Source organism: Eriocheir sinensis, chromosome 49, assembly GCF_024679095.1.
Source record: "Eriocheir sinensis breed Jianghai 21 chromosome 49, ASM2467909v1, whole genome shotgun sequence".
Taxonomy (NCBI): Eukaryota; Metazoa; Arthropoda; class Malacostraca; order Decapoda; family Varunidae; genus Eriocheir; species Eriocheir sinensis.
In genome coordinates this window covers 12,241,104-12,261,098 of record NC_066557.1, presented here as the reverse complement: position 1 = coordinate 12,261,098, position 19,995 = coordinate 12,241,104, and the positions used below count along the sequence as shown (strand labels likewise).

The 19,995-nt window shown below is 44.8% G+C and overlaps 2 protein-coding genes across 3 annotated transcripts; one reads left to right on the top strand and one right to left on the bottom strand.

Moving 5' to 3' along the window:
- Positions 1 to 66: 66 nt before the first annotated feature.
- LOC126981952 (trypsin alpha-3-like) lies at positions 67 to 3,678 on the bottom strand. Its single transcript, XM_050833674.1, has 6 exons — positions 3,533 to 3,678; positions 2,938 to 3,131; positions 2,455 to 2,625; positions 1,576 to 1,713; positions 1,221 to 1,370; positions 67 to 798 (listed from the first exon to the last, which is right to left on the bottom strand). The coding sequence occupies exons 1-6, from the start codon at positions 3,624 to 3,626 to the stop codon at positions 664 to 666; spliced, it is 882 nt and encodes a 293-aa protein (XP_050689631.1). The 5' UTR covers positions 3,627 to 3,678; the 3' UTR covers positions 67 to 663.
- Positions 3,679 to 8,281: 4,603 nt separating this feature from the next.
- Positions 8,282 to 18,534, top strand: LOC126981950 (zinc finger protein OZF-like). Of its 2 annotated transcripts, none has more exons than XM_050833667.1 (3): positions 8,282 to 8,498; positions 10,841 to 11,025; positions 12,412 to 18,534. In XM_050833667.1, the coding sequence occupies exon 3, from the start codon at positions 12,606 to 12,608 to the stop codon at positions 13,623 to 13,625; it is 1,020 nt and encodes a 339-aa protein (XP_050689624.1). In that variant the 5' UTR covers positions 8,282 to 8,498; positions 10,841 to 11,025; positions 12,412 to 12,605; the 3' UTR covers positions 13,626 to 18,534. The 2 variants fall into 2 exon arrangements, with proteins under 2 accessions (XP_050689624.1, XP_050689622.1); XM_050833665.1 differs by having other exon boundaries at positions 12,342 to 18,534.
- Positions 18,535 to 19,995: the final 1,461 nt, after the last annotated feature.

The following is a 19,995-nucleotide window of genomic DNA, read 5'->3' as shown; positions in this document are numbered from 1 at the left end:
AGATTGGGTTGTATTATTCACTTATTAATACAACTGTGGTGAAGAGGTGGAAGAAGCAAGATTGGGTTGTATCATTCACTTTATTAATAGGACTGTGGTAAATAGGTGGAAGTTTACAATAGTGGAGACAACTGAAAACTGAACTTGCTGTAACCTAAGTGCTGCGTTGTTCCTGTCTGGCTCAGCACCGGAAGATGTTTTATGTTGAACGGCTATCACAGAAGAGCTTGTTTTATCAGTACCACAGCTTTCATATTCCTCTATTTCATGCTGTTGAGTTGTTCTTGTCACCATCACCATCAGTCACACTATTCCCTGAGGTAGTAAAGGTCTGGTGGAGTGTTGTGTCACCATGGCTGTTCTATGGTGAATGGTGACTGCTGGAAAGTTCTTTATAGTGTTCACCAGGCTCCATATTGTTGTTATCTCACTCTGCCAAACATCACTCTTAAGGTAGTAGGGAGGCTTGGCTGAGTGTGGACGAGCCTTCAGGTGTCACCATGGCTGTACTATAATGAATGGTGACTGCTGGGAAGCTCTTCATTGTGTCTTCATTGTATAAGTCTCGGTATTGTTCCTATTGTCACTCCACCCTCTGCACCACAGTCTCTTGAGGTAGTTAAGAGGTCTGGTTTAGTGGTGACATGCCTTCAAGTGTGGTCTTTACAGATTCATCCCCTTGCAGTAAATGCCGTCCTCGGTGTTTGACCTGATCCAGTCCAGGTAGCTGTTGACGCGAGTGTACACCCCGGGGTACTCTGCCTGCGCACACCCAATGCCCCAGCTGACAACACCGATCTGAGGACACACACACACCAGGGCAAGATTAAGGTTAGTCCAGCCACAAGTTTATAGCCAACACTCCCTCATGATATAGAGCAGGGGTTATCGCAGGGGGTTGTGGAGGACAGGCTGGGGGTCACGAAGCCTCACCAGAAACAGTTTGAGAGTTTGATTGTTATATCTTATTATTGGGAGATTGTTTGCTGTGTTTTTAATTATTTTTTATTTTGTTTCGGTGTAAAAAGTCATGTTCATATTTGATGGGAGGTAAAACAAACAGGACGCGTATGTCTCAAGAAGGTCGTGAGTCTAAGAAATGTTAGATACCACTGCTACAGAAGGGCACAAAACAACACTGCCTGGACCACTGCTACAGAAGGACACAAGACAACACTAACCTGAACCACTGCTACAGAAGGGCACAGAGCAACACTAACCTGGTCATAGTTATTGCCAGCGTCCTTGAAGACCAGCGGGCCGCCTGAGTCACCCTGGCAGGAGTCCCTTCCGGCGTCACTGGCGCATATCATGGAAGAGATGATGTTGCCGCTGCCATAGCTCTCCAGACACGCATTGTTGCTCAGCACCTGCGATGGTTGACCAGAGGAGGAAGTGTGAGAGACGGAAGGAAGAGGCTCATAAAACTACCAATGGAAGTACTAACGCAAGAACCTCTACTGAGACCTTAGCAAATGTGTGTGAGTTTGAGTCCCAGTGTTTGAGAAGACGGGCCATGGAAGGATGAGGAAAAACAAGCCCTAAACCACCCCCAAAACAATCTCAAGTCCTCACGTTAACTTCGACCTCACGCAGCACGTTGGAGGAGGAGCCGCCTGAGGAGAGGGTGCCCCAGCCCGTCACCGTGGCCCTCTTGCCGCCATACTTCGGGAGTGGTGGCGGCATGCACACGGGCATCACCGTCGACGACACCTACGAGGAGATTGTGGGATTGGTAGGTCGATTTATTGGGGGCATGTATCTTCACTACCAATACTTCTTTATTTATTTCTTATTTTTACTTATATGTGTTCTAGTTTAGGTTGAGTTAGGTAAAATCATATTAGGTTTTGTTTGGTAAGGTTAAGTTGGGGGAATGTTATGCAAGGCTTTGTTAGGTTTGGTTAGGTAAGGTTATGTTAGATTCATTGGTAAGGTTTATTAGGAAAGGTTATGTTAGGCTTTGTTTGGTAAGGTTAGGTTGGGTTAGGTAAGGTTATGCCTGGCTATGTTTGGTTTGGTTAGGTAAGGTCATGTTAGATTCTTTGGTAAGGTTTATTAGGAAAGGTTATGTTAGGCTTTGTTTGGTAAGGTTAAGTTGGGTTAGGTAAGGTTATGCCTGGCTATGTTTGGTAAGGCTTGGCTGGGCTACTTCAGGTTAGGTATTAGTAATAGCAGTAGGATACTTCCACTGTCAGGTCAGGTTTGGTTGGGTTAAGTAAGGTTACATTAGGCATGTCAAGGCTATATAGGATCGGTTGATAGTAACAGAAGTAACACGCTCACTGTCTGGTTTGATTAAGTTGGATTAGGGTATTATTATCATTATTACAAAGACAAATCAGGTAGATAGGAAGAAGTATGGACACTGTTAAGTAATGTTATGTGAGGATCTGTTTGGTAAGGCTTGACTGGGCTACATAGGGCTAAGTAACAGTAACAGTAGTAACATACGTCCACTGGGGAGGAGAGCTTGAGCAGGGCAATGTCGTTCCTCTCAGTGCCGGCCTGGTAGTTGGGGTGGTTGATGATCTGGGCCACGGAGCGAGTGATGACGGTGCTCTCGGAGTTGGTGCGGAGATCGTGCTCAGCCAACCTCACCGTGATTTCCGCAGCACGAAAATCCTGTGGAGTGTGAGACGTGTTTTTGTCTGTTATTTTTATTTTTAATTTGATTTTCTTCCCTCTCTATATCCTATTGGGTTAGTGTGTTGGGTCAAGAATGCAGTAGAGGAAGAGAGAGGAGTAGAGTAGAGCAGCAGTAGGAGTAGTAGTAGTAGTGGTAGTAGGAGTAGAGAGGAACATTAGAGAAACACACATACTCAGGATAGCCTAGACAAACCCAGTCACTGTAAAAGTAATCAGAAACATAATAATAACAGCACTTTTGGTAAACGGTATAACATCATATCCAGAGTATAGTCCTGCAATACATACGACAGTGCAGTGGGCGGCAGTCAGCACGTAGCGGTCATTGATGAGTGAGCCGCCACAGAACTGCTGCTGGTTGAAGTAGAAGAGGCCGGCCATCCACGGGTACTCGTTCACACCCGTCACCTGGCCCCCCACGATACGGGCGGCTGCCTTCTGTCCGCAGCGGCAATTCGAGTCGAACTGCACACGAGGCTCAGCTGTGATGGGAGGAGATCTTAAGGCACTGGACAGGAGGCTTCGCTGTGACAGGAGAAGATTTTAAGATACTGGGAAAGAAAAGTTAACCCCTTGAGTGTGGATTTCCTGCAAGAAGACCTCACCAAGCTACAGAAATGGAACAAAACGTGGCAGCTACAATTCAGTGAAGGAAAATTTAAAGTCCTGCACCTTGGGAGGGGTTATCCAGCATACTAATACCACATGGGAAACACTCCACTGTTCACCACTGAGGCAGAGAAAGACCTGGGAGTATATGTTACCAGGCTACCGGTGAAGGCCAAATCTGTGCTAATCGCAGCAGACAGGTTAAGTTAGACTAGGTTACATTACAATAGGTCAGGGTAGGTCAGGTCGTGTTGGGTGAGATTGGTGTACTAACGATGGATGGGCTTGGAGGAGTTAGCGGGGAGGGCGCTGGCGCCCGCCACCACCACCACCAGCAGGAGGCTAAGAGAGCTCAGGAGAGAGGCCATGATGGGTCGTCACTGCTGGTTGCCCTGCTGGACCACCTTATATACTGCTGAAGGGGCCGTCACTGCCCCCCGCCCCTCCTCACCTCCTCCCCTTACCCTCATCTGTGGCCACTTGTGTTCAGAGGCTTGTCAATGCAGTTCATGGTGGAGCGAGGAGCTGATTTACAAGTATTAGATTTGTAGTAGTAGTAGTAGTGGTGGTGGTAGTAGTAGTAGTAGTAGTGGTGGTGGTAATAGTAGTAGTAGTAGTATGTTTATTTGTATTTATTAGTATTAGTATTATGGGTCTTGATTAATAGATACAGACAGACAGGTATAATTGAAGAGACAAAATAGAAAGGCATAGATAGATGAATATACAGATAGGGATAGAAAGATAGATTGATAAAGAAGACATATAGATAGAAAAATGGACAGATAAAGAGAGAAAAGACAGCAGACACATAGATAGTGAAAAATAATTGTTAATGGTATATGCAGTGTTTGAAATACTACTACTACTAGAAGTACTACTACTACTCCTACTACTCCTACTATTGCTTCTGCTACTTCTACTACTACTACTTTACTACTACTATCACCACCATCACCACTGCTACTACTACTACTACTACTACTATTATTAATAATAATAATAACAATAATAATGATAATTATAATAATAATAGTAAAATAATAATAATAATAATAATAATAATAATAATAATAATTTACTGCTGCTACTACTACTTCTACAACCACTACTACTACTACTACTACTACTACTACTACCACTACCACTACTACTACTACTACTACTTTTTTTTTTTAACTACTACATAAATGATACCTCCACCCACGTTTATTTTCCCGACACATAATCATGGAGGGCTCCATAGCTTGGAGGTCATTAGCCCCAACTCTGTTCGCTAATGACTGTGGCATCCAACCATATCACTAATACTACCTAGCACTAAATCACCTATCATCTATTACGTCCAGATCCCCCTGTCCTTCCCTACTCAAGTCACTCCCGACCCACCCTGATGTCACTCCACCACTGTGGCTTCATACTCCATATTGGAGATGTTGGTGGCTTTTGGGCCAGAGTGTCTGGTGCCCCTGAGACATAGGATGGCCGACTACTACTACTACTACTACTACTAATACTTCTACTTCTACTACTACTACTACTACTACTACTACTACTACTACTACTACTACTACTACTACTACTACTACTACTACTACTACTACTACTGCTGCTGCTGCTGCTGCTGCTGCTGCTACTACTACTACTACTACTACTACTACTACTACTACTACTACTACCACTACTATTATTGTTGTTATTATTATTATTATTATTATTATTATTATTATTATTATTATTATTATAAATATTATTGTTATTACTAATTATTACTATTATTATTATTATTATTATTAGTAGTAGTAGTAGTAGTAATAATAGTAGTAGCACTACTACTACTACTACTATTTATAATAATATTACCTCTACTACTACTACTTCTACTACTATTAACTACTACTACTATTAACTACTACTACTACTACTACTACTACTACTACTACTACTACTACTACTACTACTACTACTACTACTACTACTACTACTACTACTACTACCACTACCACCACTACTACCCGCATCTCCTCATCAGTATTCAAGCTGCCATTCCCATTGATCAGCTGTCCGTCTCGTCCACAGCGTTAGCACACTCCTCTCAGGTGTCCCCAAGCCTAATTAGTCAGCTCTCTACAGGCATTTATTAGCCGGGGTGTGGACAGGTGCGGGGGTGACAGGTGAGCCGCGGCCTCATTAACACCTATTTTGACCACCATGTTACAGAATCTGGGGCCGAGAGTAAATAGCAAGGAGACTATTTAGTATTATATTTATATCTATATCTATAGCTAATATCTATATTTATCTATCTATCTATTTGATTATCTCTCTCTCTCTCTCTCTCTCTCTCTCTCTCTCTCTCTCTCTCTCATTAAAAGAAACTTTTTATTTAAGAATAAAGATGTAATACTCCCGCTCTACAACAGTTTAGTCAGACCCCACTTGGAATATGCGGTACAGTTTTGGTCTCCTCACCATGCAAAGGATATTGCTAAATTAGAAGGTGTTCAGCGTCGGGCAACGAAAATTATCCCTTCCTTGCGCAACAAATCCTACGAAGAAAGGCTTTCTACCCTTAACATGTTCTCTCTTGAGAAACGTCGCCTCCGAGGAAAACTGATCGAATGTTTTAAAATACTTAATGGTTTCACGAATGTAGACAGATCAACATTGTTTATGATCGATGACACTTTGCGCACGAGGAACAATGGCGTAAAACTCAGATGTAGACAAGTAAATTCAGACTGCACCAAATTTTTCTTCACCAACGTTGTAGTGCGAGAATGGAATAAGCTCCCATCATCAGTGGTCCAGTGTAACACGATTGACTCCTTCAAAATAAGCTCGACCGTCACTTCCTTCAACTTAATATCAACTAGAGTAGAAATGCAACGTTTTGGAGTCTTCTGATTAATGTAAAATCACTTAGGTTTAAGGACAGACCACCAAGTCTGGACCATGGGGTCTGTGTGGTCTGATTTTCTATGTAAATCTATGTAAATCTCTCTCTCTCTCTCTCTCTCTCTCTCTCTCTCTCTCTCTCTATATCTCTGTATCTATATATATATCTGTATAAAAATATATATATATATATATATATATATTAATCTATCTGTATCTATCTAAGATAGATAGATCGTTTCGATCCTTGTTGAATAATATAAAGCCTCGCACTATTGCTGTTATCATTAGCGGTTGTAGTGAGTGGTATCATCGGCTTGATAATAGGCCACACGACAGTAATGGTCGTGGTCATGAGGGGTTAACGGCTTGGCGGTGGGCCAAGGTCAGCCGCCCGCAAGAGCTAGCCGCGCGTATAGCTGCGTTCTTACCCGCTGCACCGCGGAGCAGCACACGGGTGTCCCGAAGGGGCGGTAATTAATCGCTTGCCCGGGATGTAATAACCAAACAAGCACGCACACAACACCGATGTAACAGTGACTCAGACAACGCTGAACAGCAGGAATAAAGGGAAAGCAGACAGAAGAGTGGCATTTAGACGGGGCACATATCGATTTCTCTGACCTCGCTGCCCCGGGTGGGTTACAATATATATATATATATATATATATATATATATATATATATATATATATATATATATATAGCCTAACTTGCTCAGGTGGGCCGCCAACAATATACCCTATAGATGAATAACGATATAAATAGACTAATGGCACTTATATAAAGCTAATTTAGGCAACGCATAGATAAATTAAGGGGTAGATAGATATAGACGTGATTGAGACATTTCACGGAGACCATCGATCGACGTGAATAACTATACAATCAGACCATTAGCACTTATATATAATAATAATTAAGGCAAGACAAAGGTAAATAAGCAGGAAAATGAACATGATTCAGACATTTTTACAGAGCACTTATATATATGGGAATTACATCACTAACTCACTTAGGAACCACCATAGACGTGAAGACCTATAAAAATAACAAATATCAATATCTGACAGTACTTTAGGGAATAAAAAGGTAGCTTAGACGAAATTTGAACCTGATTCAAACCTCTCCACGGCTCAGATATTCCCCATGGCTCAGATATCTAATTCTCCTCATAAACTCGCTTACGTGAATAACTATACAAACAGAAGAGACAGAGTGTATTCATATAGAGATGATTTATGTGATATAAAGCTAGATTAGACGGAAAATGGCCATGATTCAAACGCTTTCACGGCCCAGATATCAAATTTAACTCGTTTACTCGCTTAGGAAGACGAGTGACATTGCTCCACAGGTGAATAATTATACAATCAGACAAACAGTACTTGTATGGCGGTAATTTAGGCAACATCAGGCATATTAACAGAAAAATGGCCATGATTCAAACACTTCCACGGCTCATCTATCGATTTCACCTGTTTAACTTACTTATTTGGGCTGCTAATGATGCTCTACAGGTGAATAACGATAAAAATAGGCTAATAACTCTTCTATAGCGATAATTTAGGCAACATCAGGCATATTAACAGAAAAATGGCCATGATTCAAATACTTCCACGGCTCATCTATTCGATTTCACTTGTTTAACTTACTTATTTGGGCTGCTAATGATGCTCTACAGGTGAATAACGATAAAAATAGGCTAATAACACTTCTATAGCGATAATTTAGGCAGTATAGAGGTAGATTAGCAGGGAAATGGCCATGATTCAAACACTTTCACGGGTCATCTATCGATTTCACCTGACTAACTTACTTATTATGGCTGCTAATAATGCTCTACAGGTTAATAAAGATAAAAATAGGCTAATAACTCTTCTATAGCGATAATTTAGACAGTATAGAGGTAGATTAGCAGGGAAATGGCCATGATTCAAACACTTTCACGGGTCATTTATCGATTTCACCTGATTAACGTACTCAGGTGGGCCGCTAACAATGCTCTACAGGTGAAGAACGATGAAAATGGGCAAATAGAACAAATAAAACAGGTATTTGGGCATTATTAAGGCATATTAACAGGAAAATGGCGGGGGCGAGCCGAGCGCCTCCAAGCGGGGGTAAGAAGAAGAAGAAGAGGAGGACGGAAGTGACGGGCTTGTGGGGGTCACGTCAGCTTATTTTACCTTATTTTGACCCCTTTCCTGACCTCTTGACCCCTTCCCTGACCCCCAGCCGCTGCAGGGGGGTCACGCAGCAGGGACGCCGCGCTGTGGAGGCTGTGCAGGCCGCGGGAAGCTGGAAAAAGACGAGAAAGAAGAAGGATTTCCTGGCCTAAGGTACGCTGTCTGGCCGCGCTCCGGATGTCCTGTTGAATATTTTGGCTGATTTTATGGCTTTTGCAACGTGTTTTATCATTCCCTTATATCTAGAAAGGTAGTTAAGAGAAATATTGATCTATATAAGGGGTTGTAGAGGCTGTAAGTAAGATGTAAATAGGAAAAATATGATGATTTTGTCAAGGATGTCTGACCCGAAGTGCTCAGTCTGGCCTCGCTCCGGATGTCCTGTTGAACGTTTTGATTGATTGTATGGCTTTTGCAACGTGTTTTATCATTCCCTTATATCTAGGAAGGTAGTCAGGGGGTTTGTGGACCTATCTAAAGAGTTGTAAAGGTTGTAAATAGGGTGGAAACCGGAGAAATTGGATGGTTTAGTCAAGGATGTCTGGCCCGAGGTGTTCTGTCTGGCCGCTCTCCGGATGTCCTGTTGAACGTTTTGACTGATTGTGTGGCTTTTGCAACGTGTATTATCATTCCCTTATATCTAGAAAGGTAGTTAAGAGATATATTGACCTCTGTAAGGGGTTGTGGAGGCTGTAAGTAAGGTGTAAATAGGAAAAATATGAAGATTTAGTCAAGTATGTCTGGCCTGAGGTACGCTGTCTGGCCGCTCTCCAGATGTCGTGTTGAACTTTTTGACTGATTTTATGACTTTTTGAGGTGTTTTATCCTTGTCGGAGGTGCAGGAAGGTAGTTAAGATGTATATAGGCCTATCTAAGGGGTTGTGGAGGCTGCAGAAAGGTTTAAATAGAAGAAATATGAAGGTTTAGCTAAGGATGCCTGGCCCGAGGTATGCCGTCTGGCTGCTCTCAGGACATCTTAGTTAGGTCATATTTAGTTTGGTTAGACTGGTACTTAATTTTAATTGTTTGTGGTAGATATGTGGGCTGTGCTTTTGGCTGTGCCGCCGTGTTGTGGAGGCAGCAGAGTCTGGCGTCCTCATTGTCTTGTGAGGCTCATGGGGTTGTCTTGACTCGTTCCTTCTTGTCCTCATTTCTGCATGTTGTGAGGACAAAACTCATTTTGATGAGGTTTGATGTTTGATATTAATATTTATTTTTTGGTGGAAATCACTAGTTTTTGGGAGATGGAGGGAAATTCAGGAAACTAGTGATTTCTGTAGGGACAGGTTAGCAGTTTGAATAAATATATACACACCAAACCTAACTAGAAATAGAGTTTTGTCTGCCATTGTGAGACAGGTGACCTTGTTGATATTTACTGGGAAAGTATAGTGTGGTACCCTGGATGTCACCCTGGCCCTGTGTCCCAGGGTGATGGCCATTATTCACCCTAGGCTGAGGCCAGTGTGCCGGGTGTGAGCACCAAGGCCATGCCAGCTACTGTCTGCCCCCGACCTTACCTTTACTGTTGGTGTGTTAGTGGTTCTTACCTGGTTGGGCTCCCACTGGGGGAACCCCATATGGCTAGCCCGCCAGTCTTTAGAAACCACTGCCAGAAATATTGTTCATCAAAAAGAAAAGGCTGGAAAGTGTGCTTTGTACAAAACAATAAGATGACGATGATGATAGCTTACTGACTAATTCTTTCAGACAAATTAATTTCATCAGGAAATAATTTTTTTCAGTTTTCCTTTGATTAAAAAATAGTTGTTGAAATATTTAGGGAAAGTAAATGTGTAAGGCAAGTGTTTGTCTGCCAGTAACGACAGGACCCAGGCAGGACCAAAGGGTTTTGATCATGCTATATCAGACTTGTGTTTTGAGGTTCAAGCGTTGCCTGGCACATACGACAGCACGCCAACTCGTGCATTAGAAAGTTGGATAGCGAAGTGATGAGCTGGTCACCTGTGTGTGTGTGTGTTCTTACCGGATTGTAATTTTTTCAGGATTGAGCAAGGCTCATATTGTCCCAATTTCTTAAATAATTTTGTTATACACAACTTCATCTGGTAGTGCATTCCACTGATCAACAGCTCTATTTGGAAAACTATATTTTCTTGCATCTATATCACCTCTTAAACATTTTTCTACTGTGTCCTCTTGACGTCAATTTCCCAGGTGATATATAGGCCCTACTATATTCATTTACACTTATCTTCCCTTTTCTGGTGGCCCTCCTGTGTGGGGGTGGGGGTAGGGGGCTTGTTTGTTATCATTCAGTTGCATGTGTGCAGGGTTTTGTCAAGCTTTGTGTCCTGTCTCGTTTAGCTTTTATCATCATAATTTTCTTTAAATCTGTGAAAGATATTGACACTTAGTCCAACTTCTGGCAATAATATATTCTGTTGAGCTGTTACTGTCTGGATACCTGAATATTCTCTCTCTCTCTTTGTGTGTGTGTGTCCTGAGGTAGTAACCAGCTCCCTCTCCCCCAGGTGTGGCTGGCTGGGTGGCCGCCACAGTCCCAGTGGTCCTGGTGGCAGCCTTGGAAGCCCGGAGTCTCTGGGCGGAGCTTCTCCCTGTACAACGTTTCGCTAACCTTCGTGACCCCTGGACGGGACACAGGCAGTGGGGCGGGGCGGTAACACGTTGGCGGACGCCACGACCTCGGAGACAGCTGGTGGGTGTTGTGGGTGCAGAGGTGGTAGTGGTGCTAGAGCTGTATTATTGTTATGTAGGTACTTCCATAATTTTTATTAGTAATGGTGTAGTGGTTGGCATGCCTATAGTTGGTGTCACGAGAGCTGGTGGGGATAATTCTTCAAGGATGGACTCGCGTGCTTGGCATCATTGCTGGGATGATGCTCCTTGCGCCGCTCACTGGCTGTTGTTTACTAGATATAACCAGCGGCAAATTCCGTTTGCTGTGACACAGCCTACTGTCTCTCGTTCTCTGCTACCTCTTTAATCAGCCTTTTGGAACCTAAATGTAGTTATTATTAAAATTGCTCTGCCTTATGGCTATTTATTACCCATGAATAATGGAAATGCATTTCGGGATCGATGATAGCATGATGAAAGAGAAGAGAAGGTTCTTGCCAGTGTTTGTGATATGACTGCGTAGCATCACTACACATATTACTACCCAAGCAATGATATCAAGTTTGCGAGTCCCTCGCTGAAGGACTGTCCCCACAAACTTTCATGACACCGACTATTGCTATGAATCTGTGAGTCTGGGTTTGAATCCCAGCCCAGCCAGCTGTTCCTCCTCCTTTTTGGACCAGTCCACAAATGGGTGCCTGGGGAAGGCCAATTGTGGTAACCCGGGTGTCACTCTTGCCCTGTGTCCCGGGAGGTGAGTGCCGAGGTCACACACAGTGTGGCGTATGCCCCTAACTTTACCTTTGATATTAGTAGAGGTAGCAGGAAATATCCTGTTGTGGCGTTGAGATTACTATCTGTATATATTATATGGAATGCACTTTTCCTTAATTTCCCTTTGTAGAGTCTGGTGTTGATGCCATTCAAATAATAATAATGATAAAAAACAGTTTATTGGACACGGGCAACCCTGGGGCTGAAAATGTTTAAACATAATTTTATAAAAATGTCTAGACATATTAGATGCTCATGCCTGATTTAAAATTCATAATATGAATATCATAACTAATAAAATCACAAATTGCAACCAAACTTTATTATGTTAAAAGACAAAGATGTACAACCCACAGTACATGTGAAAGGAACATGGAATAAGAAATTCATCTTGGCTCAGCCGGAAGGAAAACCTTATGATTCCCGTCTGTTGCGGTGCTCATTCTCTCATTTCTTGTGCCATGCCTGAAGCCCTTCTATTCACCTTACTCTCTGCCTTACCCTCCATCTCTCTGCCTTACTCTCCATTTCTCCACCTTGACAGATGAGTAGAGACAAAGTAGCAGACACATTTTCTCTCCTGACCTTCCACTTATCCCTGTCCCTTGCCTTCCCCAGTGGTGCTCTCCTCCCCTGGGACTCTGGCCTGCGTGAAGGCTGCCACACTCACCGCCTCCTCGTGTTGCAGGTTCCGGGGCCAAGATTGCACACCACGCCCCCCCGCAGGAGCCCTTAGTGGTGCTGTCCAACGTGTCGCTTCCCACCCCGCCTCACCTGCTCCTTCGGGACTCCAGGCCGCCCTTCCTCAACCCCTTCGGCAACCTTTACTCCCCGTGGTTCCCGAGCGGCACACTGGCGCACCACGTGCCCGACCACGTGACCATGGAGGTGGTGCTGCCTCCTGGGAACATCGTCAGCTGGGAGCAGTCTCCGCCGCCCCAGCCGCCACAGCCCCAGCCCCAGCCCCAGCCTCAACCACATCAACAACAACAGCCCCAGTCACAACCACAGCCACAGGCGCAGCCGCAGCAACCACAGTCGCAGGAACAGTCGTCCTCGGGTCTGGTGAGCTATGCACACTGCGACTACTGTGGGGAGGAGCTCTACGCCTCGGCGAGCCACTCCTGCAAGAAGCTCTTTAAGTGCCAGGAATGCGGCAAAGCTTTCTCCCACAAGAGTGCGCTGTCCAAGCATGAGTTCACACACACTGGGATCAAGAACTACCAGTGCCAGGACTGCGGGGAACGCTTCGCCCAGAAGAGTAACCTCATCCGCCACGGCCTGACGCACTCCACCAACAAGCGGTTCGAGTGCCCGGACTGCGGCGAACGCTTCACGCAGAAAAGCAACCTCAACCGCCACCGCCTGACCCACTCCAGCGTCAAGAACTTCCAGTGCCAGCAGTGTGGGGAAAGGTTCACCCAGAAGAGCAACCTGACGCGGCATGCCCTCACCCACTCCAGCTTCAAGCGCTACCAGTGCCAGGAGTGCGGCGAGAAGTTCACCCAGAAGAGCAACCTGACGCGGCACGGCCTGACACACACCAGCATGAAGAGCTTCGAGTGCGACCAGTGCGGGGAACGCTTCACCCAGAAGAGCAACCTGAACAGGCACACACTTACACACTCTAACATCAAGAACTTTGAGTGCCTGGAGTGCGGCGAGAGGTTTGCACAGAAGAGCAACCTGACCACTCACACGCTGGCCCACGCCGGCGTGAAGAAGTTTGCGTGCGACGTCTGCGGGAAGCAGTTCAGCCTGAAGCACAGCCTGACCAACCACACGCTTATCCACAGCGGCGCCAAGGACTACCACTGCGAGGTGTGCGAGAAGAGCTTCACCCTCAAGCGCTACCTCAGCCGCCACATGCAGACGCACACCAAGGTGGAGAAGAAAGACTGAAGGTTGACCAGGCGGGGGGACCCTCCCACCACCGCCCGAGAGAACGTGCCACACGCCGCCAACCCACACACCCCTGCCGTCGCCCATGCCAGCGTCACAAACTTCCACCCGACGCCGCACGTAAGCTACAACACCCACCACGGCGTCATGCAGGCCGACGCTGCCACGCAGACTGGCCACGGCAGCTTCCACTTCCTGGAGTATGGAAGTTTCTATTACTGAACACTCGGTAGTAACTCACTGCGAAAGGTTGGCCGGGGCCGGGGCCACACCACGGTGGCCGCGGCGGCCACACTGTTGAAGGACACCTCTGGAGGAGATACAATTCCTGGACAAATTTTTATCAGTAAACTAAAGGTACGGTAACTTAAACTGTGAAAGGTTTGCCGGAATAACGATATCAGTTTGCCAGTCGTGACAGTCACTGCTTTATGAAACACCTCCGTAGAGGATTTAATTTTCAAAGCTGAGGAGTTTTTTTTATGAGTAACAAGGTGAGAGGTTTGCTGGAATTATACCAGGAGTCTGCCAGTCACAGCTGTCATTCACCATTATGTGACGCCTTGGTACAGAGAGCTGTGGCTTGCTGGAGTCTGCACTACTGAATGAACGGTGGTGGCAGACAGCGAGAGGTTAGCTGCAAGTTTGGCCAAGATATAGAACCTTGCTGAGGAAAATATTGACACCCATCAGTCCCAGTCCAGCCTCATGCTTATTTGGGCCACATGAAAGGCCCCTAGGCCAGCGTGAGGAAGTAAACATCAGTAATGACCAGAATTATGTTAGCCTATCTGAGGCAACAAAATATCTTTAGCCTCTCAGCAGCTATTCTCAGGAAGGTGATGGAGCTTAGGGGATGAGATGGCTGTCAAGAACAAAGCATCCTTCCCCAAGTTGATAATTCTAATCTCAGCCGATCAATGTTGACCAGGAAGGCAACGGGACTCTGGAAACTAATGGCAGCCCTTGCTTTATGCACGGCTTAGGCTCCGGGAGAACTTAGGAATGACAAAGTACTTAGCGAGGTGATGCAGTTTACATATTCCAAACCAGATTGATTCCCACCACCAACACCTCATTCCTCTTGACAGCAACAAGGGGCGGGGAAGAAATACGGTCATTGATTCTTGGGCGAGGAAAGTTTGTACGTGGATAAGAGTAGGTGAACAAAGGAGACATGGAGGGAATTGCCTGTAAGTGACTAGGAGCATTTGTATTGGCAACAGGTGTGCAGAATGTCATCTAGTAAGCACACTCATTATGAAACTGGCGACAACTACACTGGTGTCATATAATAAGACACATTACGAGACTTACTGAATTATTTTGCAAGCAGATGCATTATGAGACTAACGTGTGCCGTCATTTTGTAAGCAGACACACACCTAAAGGGCGGGTGACGGGTTTTTCCGGTCTGCCTTTTTCCGCCATAATATTGAAGTTTTCGCTGTGATTTTTTGGTCAGTGTAACTCCTAGGCTGCCACATGACTCCTCTGTGCCATTCTCAGTGTTTCTGTGACTGCAGCAATGGCAGGAGGAGAGTTTTTTGGATCTTCCTCACCTCATTCTGCACCCGAGTATCCACACCCAGTGACCTCAACTCCCCATAAGCCTCCCCTTGCCCCCAAAAGAGCTCTAGGTGTGAGCTTAACGTATGTACGGCTCCAAACAAGGGCTGCTGTGAGCTTAAAGTTACTGCACTTCACCAAGTCACCACTGCATGATGTAGAGACTTTGGGTTTGTGGCAGACAGAAGAGGAAGGATGCAAAAAGGAAAAGCCCATAAATTTAAACCTATGGGTGTAGGCAGAGCCGTGAAATTGATAATGGAAAGTGAGAAATTTTCGGGAAAATGTCAGAACATCCCTCCTGCCGTTTAGGGGTTAAGAGACTAGTGACGAAAACAGTGAGCAGTGCGTTGTATAACAAACTGATACATCACATGACCGGTGAAGTTCATAATAAATCGACACATTTAGACAAGTTTCACATGACGAGACTGGCGTGCGTCACGTCACGTTACGAAGAGACGCACCACGAGACCGGCAAAGACTTCACTGGTGTCCGAGGTGCGGCAAGTCGAGTCAACCTTTCCAACAGTACTACCTCTGTACCTGGCGTGCGTGTCCGTGTGTCCGTTTCTCTCGCCTCCCGCCTGGCCAATAGCAGTCCCGCGTTGCATACGTAGCCTGGGGTTCGGACGTCCCCAGCCAATATTCCTTAAACTATACTTGAGCTATGTTCGTAGGTTTGTACACACTCCTCCGATCGACCCGCACCCACGCCAGGACGAAAGCCACTCTTGAACGTTTAGCCAAGGTCTGAAAAATCGTCACTGTCATCCTGCCGAGGCCTGGAAATCAAGAGTTGTCAGAGTAATAATTTATGAGCGTTCTATTCTGTCGGCCCCAGATCGTCTTTACGCCTCGGCTTGGGTTAGCATGGAGTTGATTGGCCTCCCTGGCATGCGTGCTAATTGGAGGGGTGTGTGCAAATAGGTGAACACTCCTTTCATAAGTCTGACCTCTCTCTCTCTCTCACTTGTTTTCACTTGCTATTGTAAATTGTACACTGTAGATTCCTGGTTTCTGCTGTGCTGCATCGTGTGTGTATCAGTTTCTCTCTCTCTCTCTCTCTCTCAGGATATCACCCCACAGACACATGCCCCCCAGCCACATAAATAGAGCTAGATTCTCTCTCTCTCCATTCATTCCTTGTTTCATATTTGTCTCTTCTCTCATTTCCTTCACCTTCTCTTTCTTCCTCTATGTATCCCCCCCTCTCTCTCTCACTAAAGTCTTAGAGAAGCTCATACATCCTTTCCTCTTCTCTTATCCACCCACACATTCATTCTTCCCTCTCTCCTCTAAGACACTCACATTCATCTTTCCCTTTTTTCTCCCATCCACTCACACCCACGCACACAGTTGCTGCACAGCAGAGTGGTGGAGGGTGGCAGTTCCTCGTCGCCGTGGCTGCCATGTATAAAACAATAAGGTTAAGGTGCAAGTGACACCTCTAGGCAATTAAGTGTCGGTTACGTCTGGAAGTAGTTCAAGAGTCCTTTGCGACATTTATCATCGTTGTCAAGGTGCGTTGGCTACACGGCACTCCAGTTTGCATTCGATCTGTGGGAACGAAAATCCAAGAGTGTCAGCTTGTGTATCCACCGAGAAAATGAGAGACTTTCCAAGCTGCTTCCCTGCACTCGTTGGTCCTCGTCTTCAGCTGCTTGCTCAAGACGAAGGACCGACAAGTGTACTGTTCCGGCGCCAACACAGCCGTTGCTTGGAAAGTCTCCCGTCTTGCAGAAAGGAAAAAGTTAAATATCACCAGTTTATATTTTTGTTTTATACGATCGTGACTTTCCAGCCGAGTGCTAACTGGCGTGGACGTGGTCCGAGGAAGGCGAACGCACCTTCACTAACTCTCTTCTACTTTATCAGTTTCTCGTATGCAAGTTCTGTGTATCTGCTTTTACTTTTCAGTTTGTAAGTTCCACCCACAAATTATGCATATGTATAACTAAAAGAATATACATATATATTTTCAAAGAATATTCCCTCTAGATTGTACATTGATACCTGTAGTGTTTGGTCCTCAGTACAAGTAGCATTCGTGTCAGCGGAAAGTTGCACTCTGGGAAGACTGAGCTCAAGGTGCGGAAATGAAAGTTAATGGCCACGCAGGAGTTGACGCCCTTTGTAAAATAGTTCAAATTTGACTTCCACGCCGGCACGTAGAGCGGTTAGTTAGTTAGTCTTGACGTGCGGTGGTCGGTGGTCGCAGGCTCAGTCCTCCTCCGAATGCCTTCCCCGACACGAGTGCTAAGGAACAGTGTACACCAAGCTGCGTGAGGAAGGAGGTTATCCTGTAAGCCTGTAGAGTCTAGTGTTAAGAGGCAGCTCCCAGGAACGGTGTGTAGTGAGCGCTGTGGGGGGGAACGTCCCGAGAGAATGTACGTCTGTGGTGATGGCCCAAGACTGTTTGCCGATACGCACACACATGCACACACCAATGGCTCTATTCCAAGCTCTCCCTTACTCTACAGATGTCAGTAATTATAAACCCCTCAATAATGGCAACACACACACGCACACCAATGGCTCTAATCCAAGCTCTCCCTCACTCTAGAGCCATATGACCACGCAGTTGTGGCGCCAAGCAAAGAACGCTCCCTCACTCTAGAGATGTCAGTTACCCTAAACCAGAAGTTGGCAGCAGTGTAAATATGAATGGAAATTACGAAACATTAAAATTTTCCTCCTCCATGTGGGGGTTAGATAATACACCCACAGACAAGATAATCAGTACACTATAATAATAATAAATAAATAATAATGTTATAATTGCATCTGTCATAAAATAAACTGTTATATTTATGAGCCACTCCTTTAACTTAATATGCTGTCAGCAACCTTTTATTAATCCCTTATAGTTTGTTAACATGACTGAACAAATATTACATACTTTTAAACAACATGCTAACTTCAGAGAAAACGCATAGGGAAAGGAGTGTCTGTTTGGTTGTCCTTCTGATGCCATTTGAACTAAAAACAGCCAAGGAAGGGAGAGCTTGTAACATGGGCGTGTGTTTGCTTACTCCTACACATCATTTCAACAAGTCGTCCTCCTGCCTGTCTGGAAAAAGAATACTTGAAGACTGAGCTGAGGGATAAAAATAAACTGATCATAAAAGCGAGCCGGATGGATCGCAAAGAGAGCAAAGGTTATGAAAGAAGGACTCGTAAAAGCAAATTATGTAAAAGGAATGACTGTCAACCGTAAAGTAGCCAATGTAATTTTTAAAGGTTGAGGATAAGAGGAGGAGGGGAAAGAGCAGGAGGAAGGAAGGAGAGAGTGAATATTTGCCAATCTAAACTTTACACCCTCGCACAGTTTTCAAGACATTCATTTCCAGACACAAGAGTAATCAATGTAATTTTTAAAGGTTGAGGATAAGAGGAGGAGGAGGGGAAAGAGCAGGAGGAAGGAAAGAGAGAGTGAGTATTTGCCAAGCTAAACTTTACACCCTCACACAGTTTTCAAGACATTCATTTCCAGACACACGGGTAATTACTGAAACACTGCGGACAGCTTAGCAAACACACACAACCTTTCAACAAACATTGGTGGTGGTGGTGGTGCTTCTGAATCTCAACTTGTCCCTGTGTCTTTTCGAGGTTAAGAAGCTTGTGAAATAGTTAGCAAATCAATACGTGATCCTGTGATGGTATTCTAGTGTGTGTGTTTGTGTGTGTAGAAATTGAGTATGTTTGTGCTACTTGTACCCATCACACCAAGCAGTCCTCATATTAGAAAAGAACTATTTATTATGTATCTATTAACTTGATTCCCATCCCTCCATTTGCTCCTATCTTTGCAAACCTCAATTCCCTCATTCCTTTGTCCTGTCTATCTCTAATTTTCCATCAGCTTGTCTTTCCATTCTGCTGCACACACACAGTCAACCTTACCAAGTCCTCTCATTCCTCTATCTATCCTGTCTTTCTCATTTTACTACATGTGCCACACTCCACTCGCCTGCCTGTTACACTTAAATCAAAACCATCATACACTATTATTGCAAGAAACTCATCCACTTTTGTTCTTACTGATGTTCAAAGCCTTGCAGAGCATTCATTACACACTCTTCAATCACCTTGTGCTCCACTCCCCTTCCTGTCACACCCAGACCAAAACTATCATTATCTGTCCTTCCTAAACTAAAACTATCACACTACAGCAAGAAACTCATCCACACTTGTTCTTGCCAGTGTTCAAAGCCTTTCAGAACACTTCACATTCTTCAGCTGCCTCACACTCCTCTCCCTTTCCTGTGACCAAAACTATCATTATCTGTCCTTCCTAAACTAAAACTATCACACTACAGCAGGAAACTCATCCACACTTGTTCTTCCCAGTGTTCAAAGCCTTTCAGAACACTACACATTCTTCAACTCTCCTTCTACACTTTCTTCAACGACCAAAATATCATGTCCTTCCTAAACCAAAACACACACCACTGCAAGAAACTCGTCCACACTTGTTCTTCCCAGTGTTCAAAGCCTTTCAGAACACTACACATTCTTCAACTACTCTGCACTTCACTCCCGTTGCTGTCTCGCCCAGACCCAAACCATAATAATCTATCTTTCCTTCTTGAGCTTCAGTATAAAAAATAATTAAAGCCAAAAAACATTCACGCATCTTCTATTTAAGTTTCACTCTTATGCTTTGCCTCAGTTTTCTCTAATAGATTTTCCCTGATATGAGAACCCATTGGAGTGATGTGTGTTAGTAGGCCAACGTGCCCCACTAGGAACGGCCCGGCAGAGAGCAACCAGTGAGTGTGTTCAGAGGGGTGTG

Coding starts and splice junctions, on each gene's coding strand:
- LOC126981950 (XM_050833667.1), top strand. CDS start 12,606: ATGGAGGTGGTGCTGCCTCCTGGGAACATCGTCAGCTGGGAGCAGTCT.
- LOC126981952 (XM_050833674.1), bottom strand. CDS start 3,626: ATGGCCTCTCTCCTGAGCTCTCTTAGCCTCCTGCTGGTGGTGGTGGTG. Junction 1,714..2,454: donor AGCTCTCCTCCCCAGTGGAC/GTATGTTACTAC, acceptor ATCTCCTCGTAG/GTGTCGTCGACGGTGATGCC. Junction 799..1,220: donor CTGGCAATAACTATGACCAG/GTTAGTGTTGCT, acceptor GTGTGTCCTCAG/ATCGGTGTTGTCAGCTGGGG.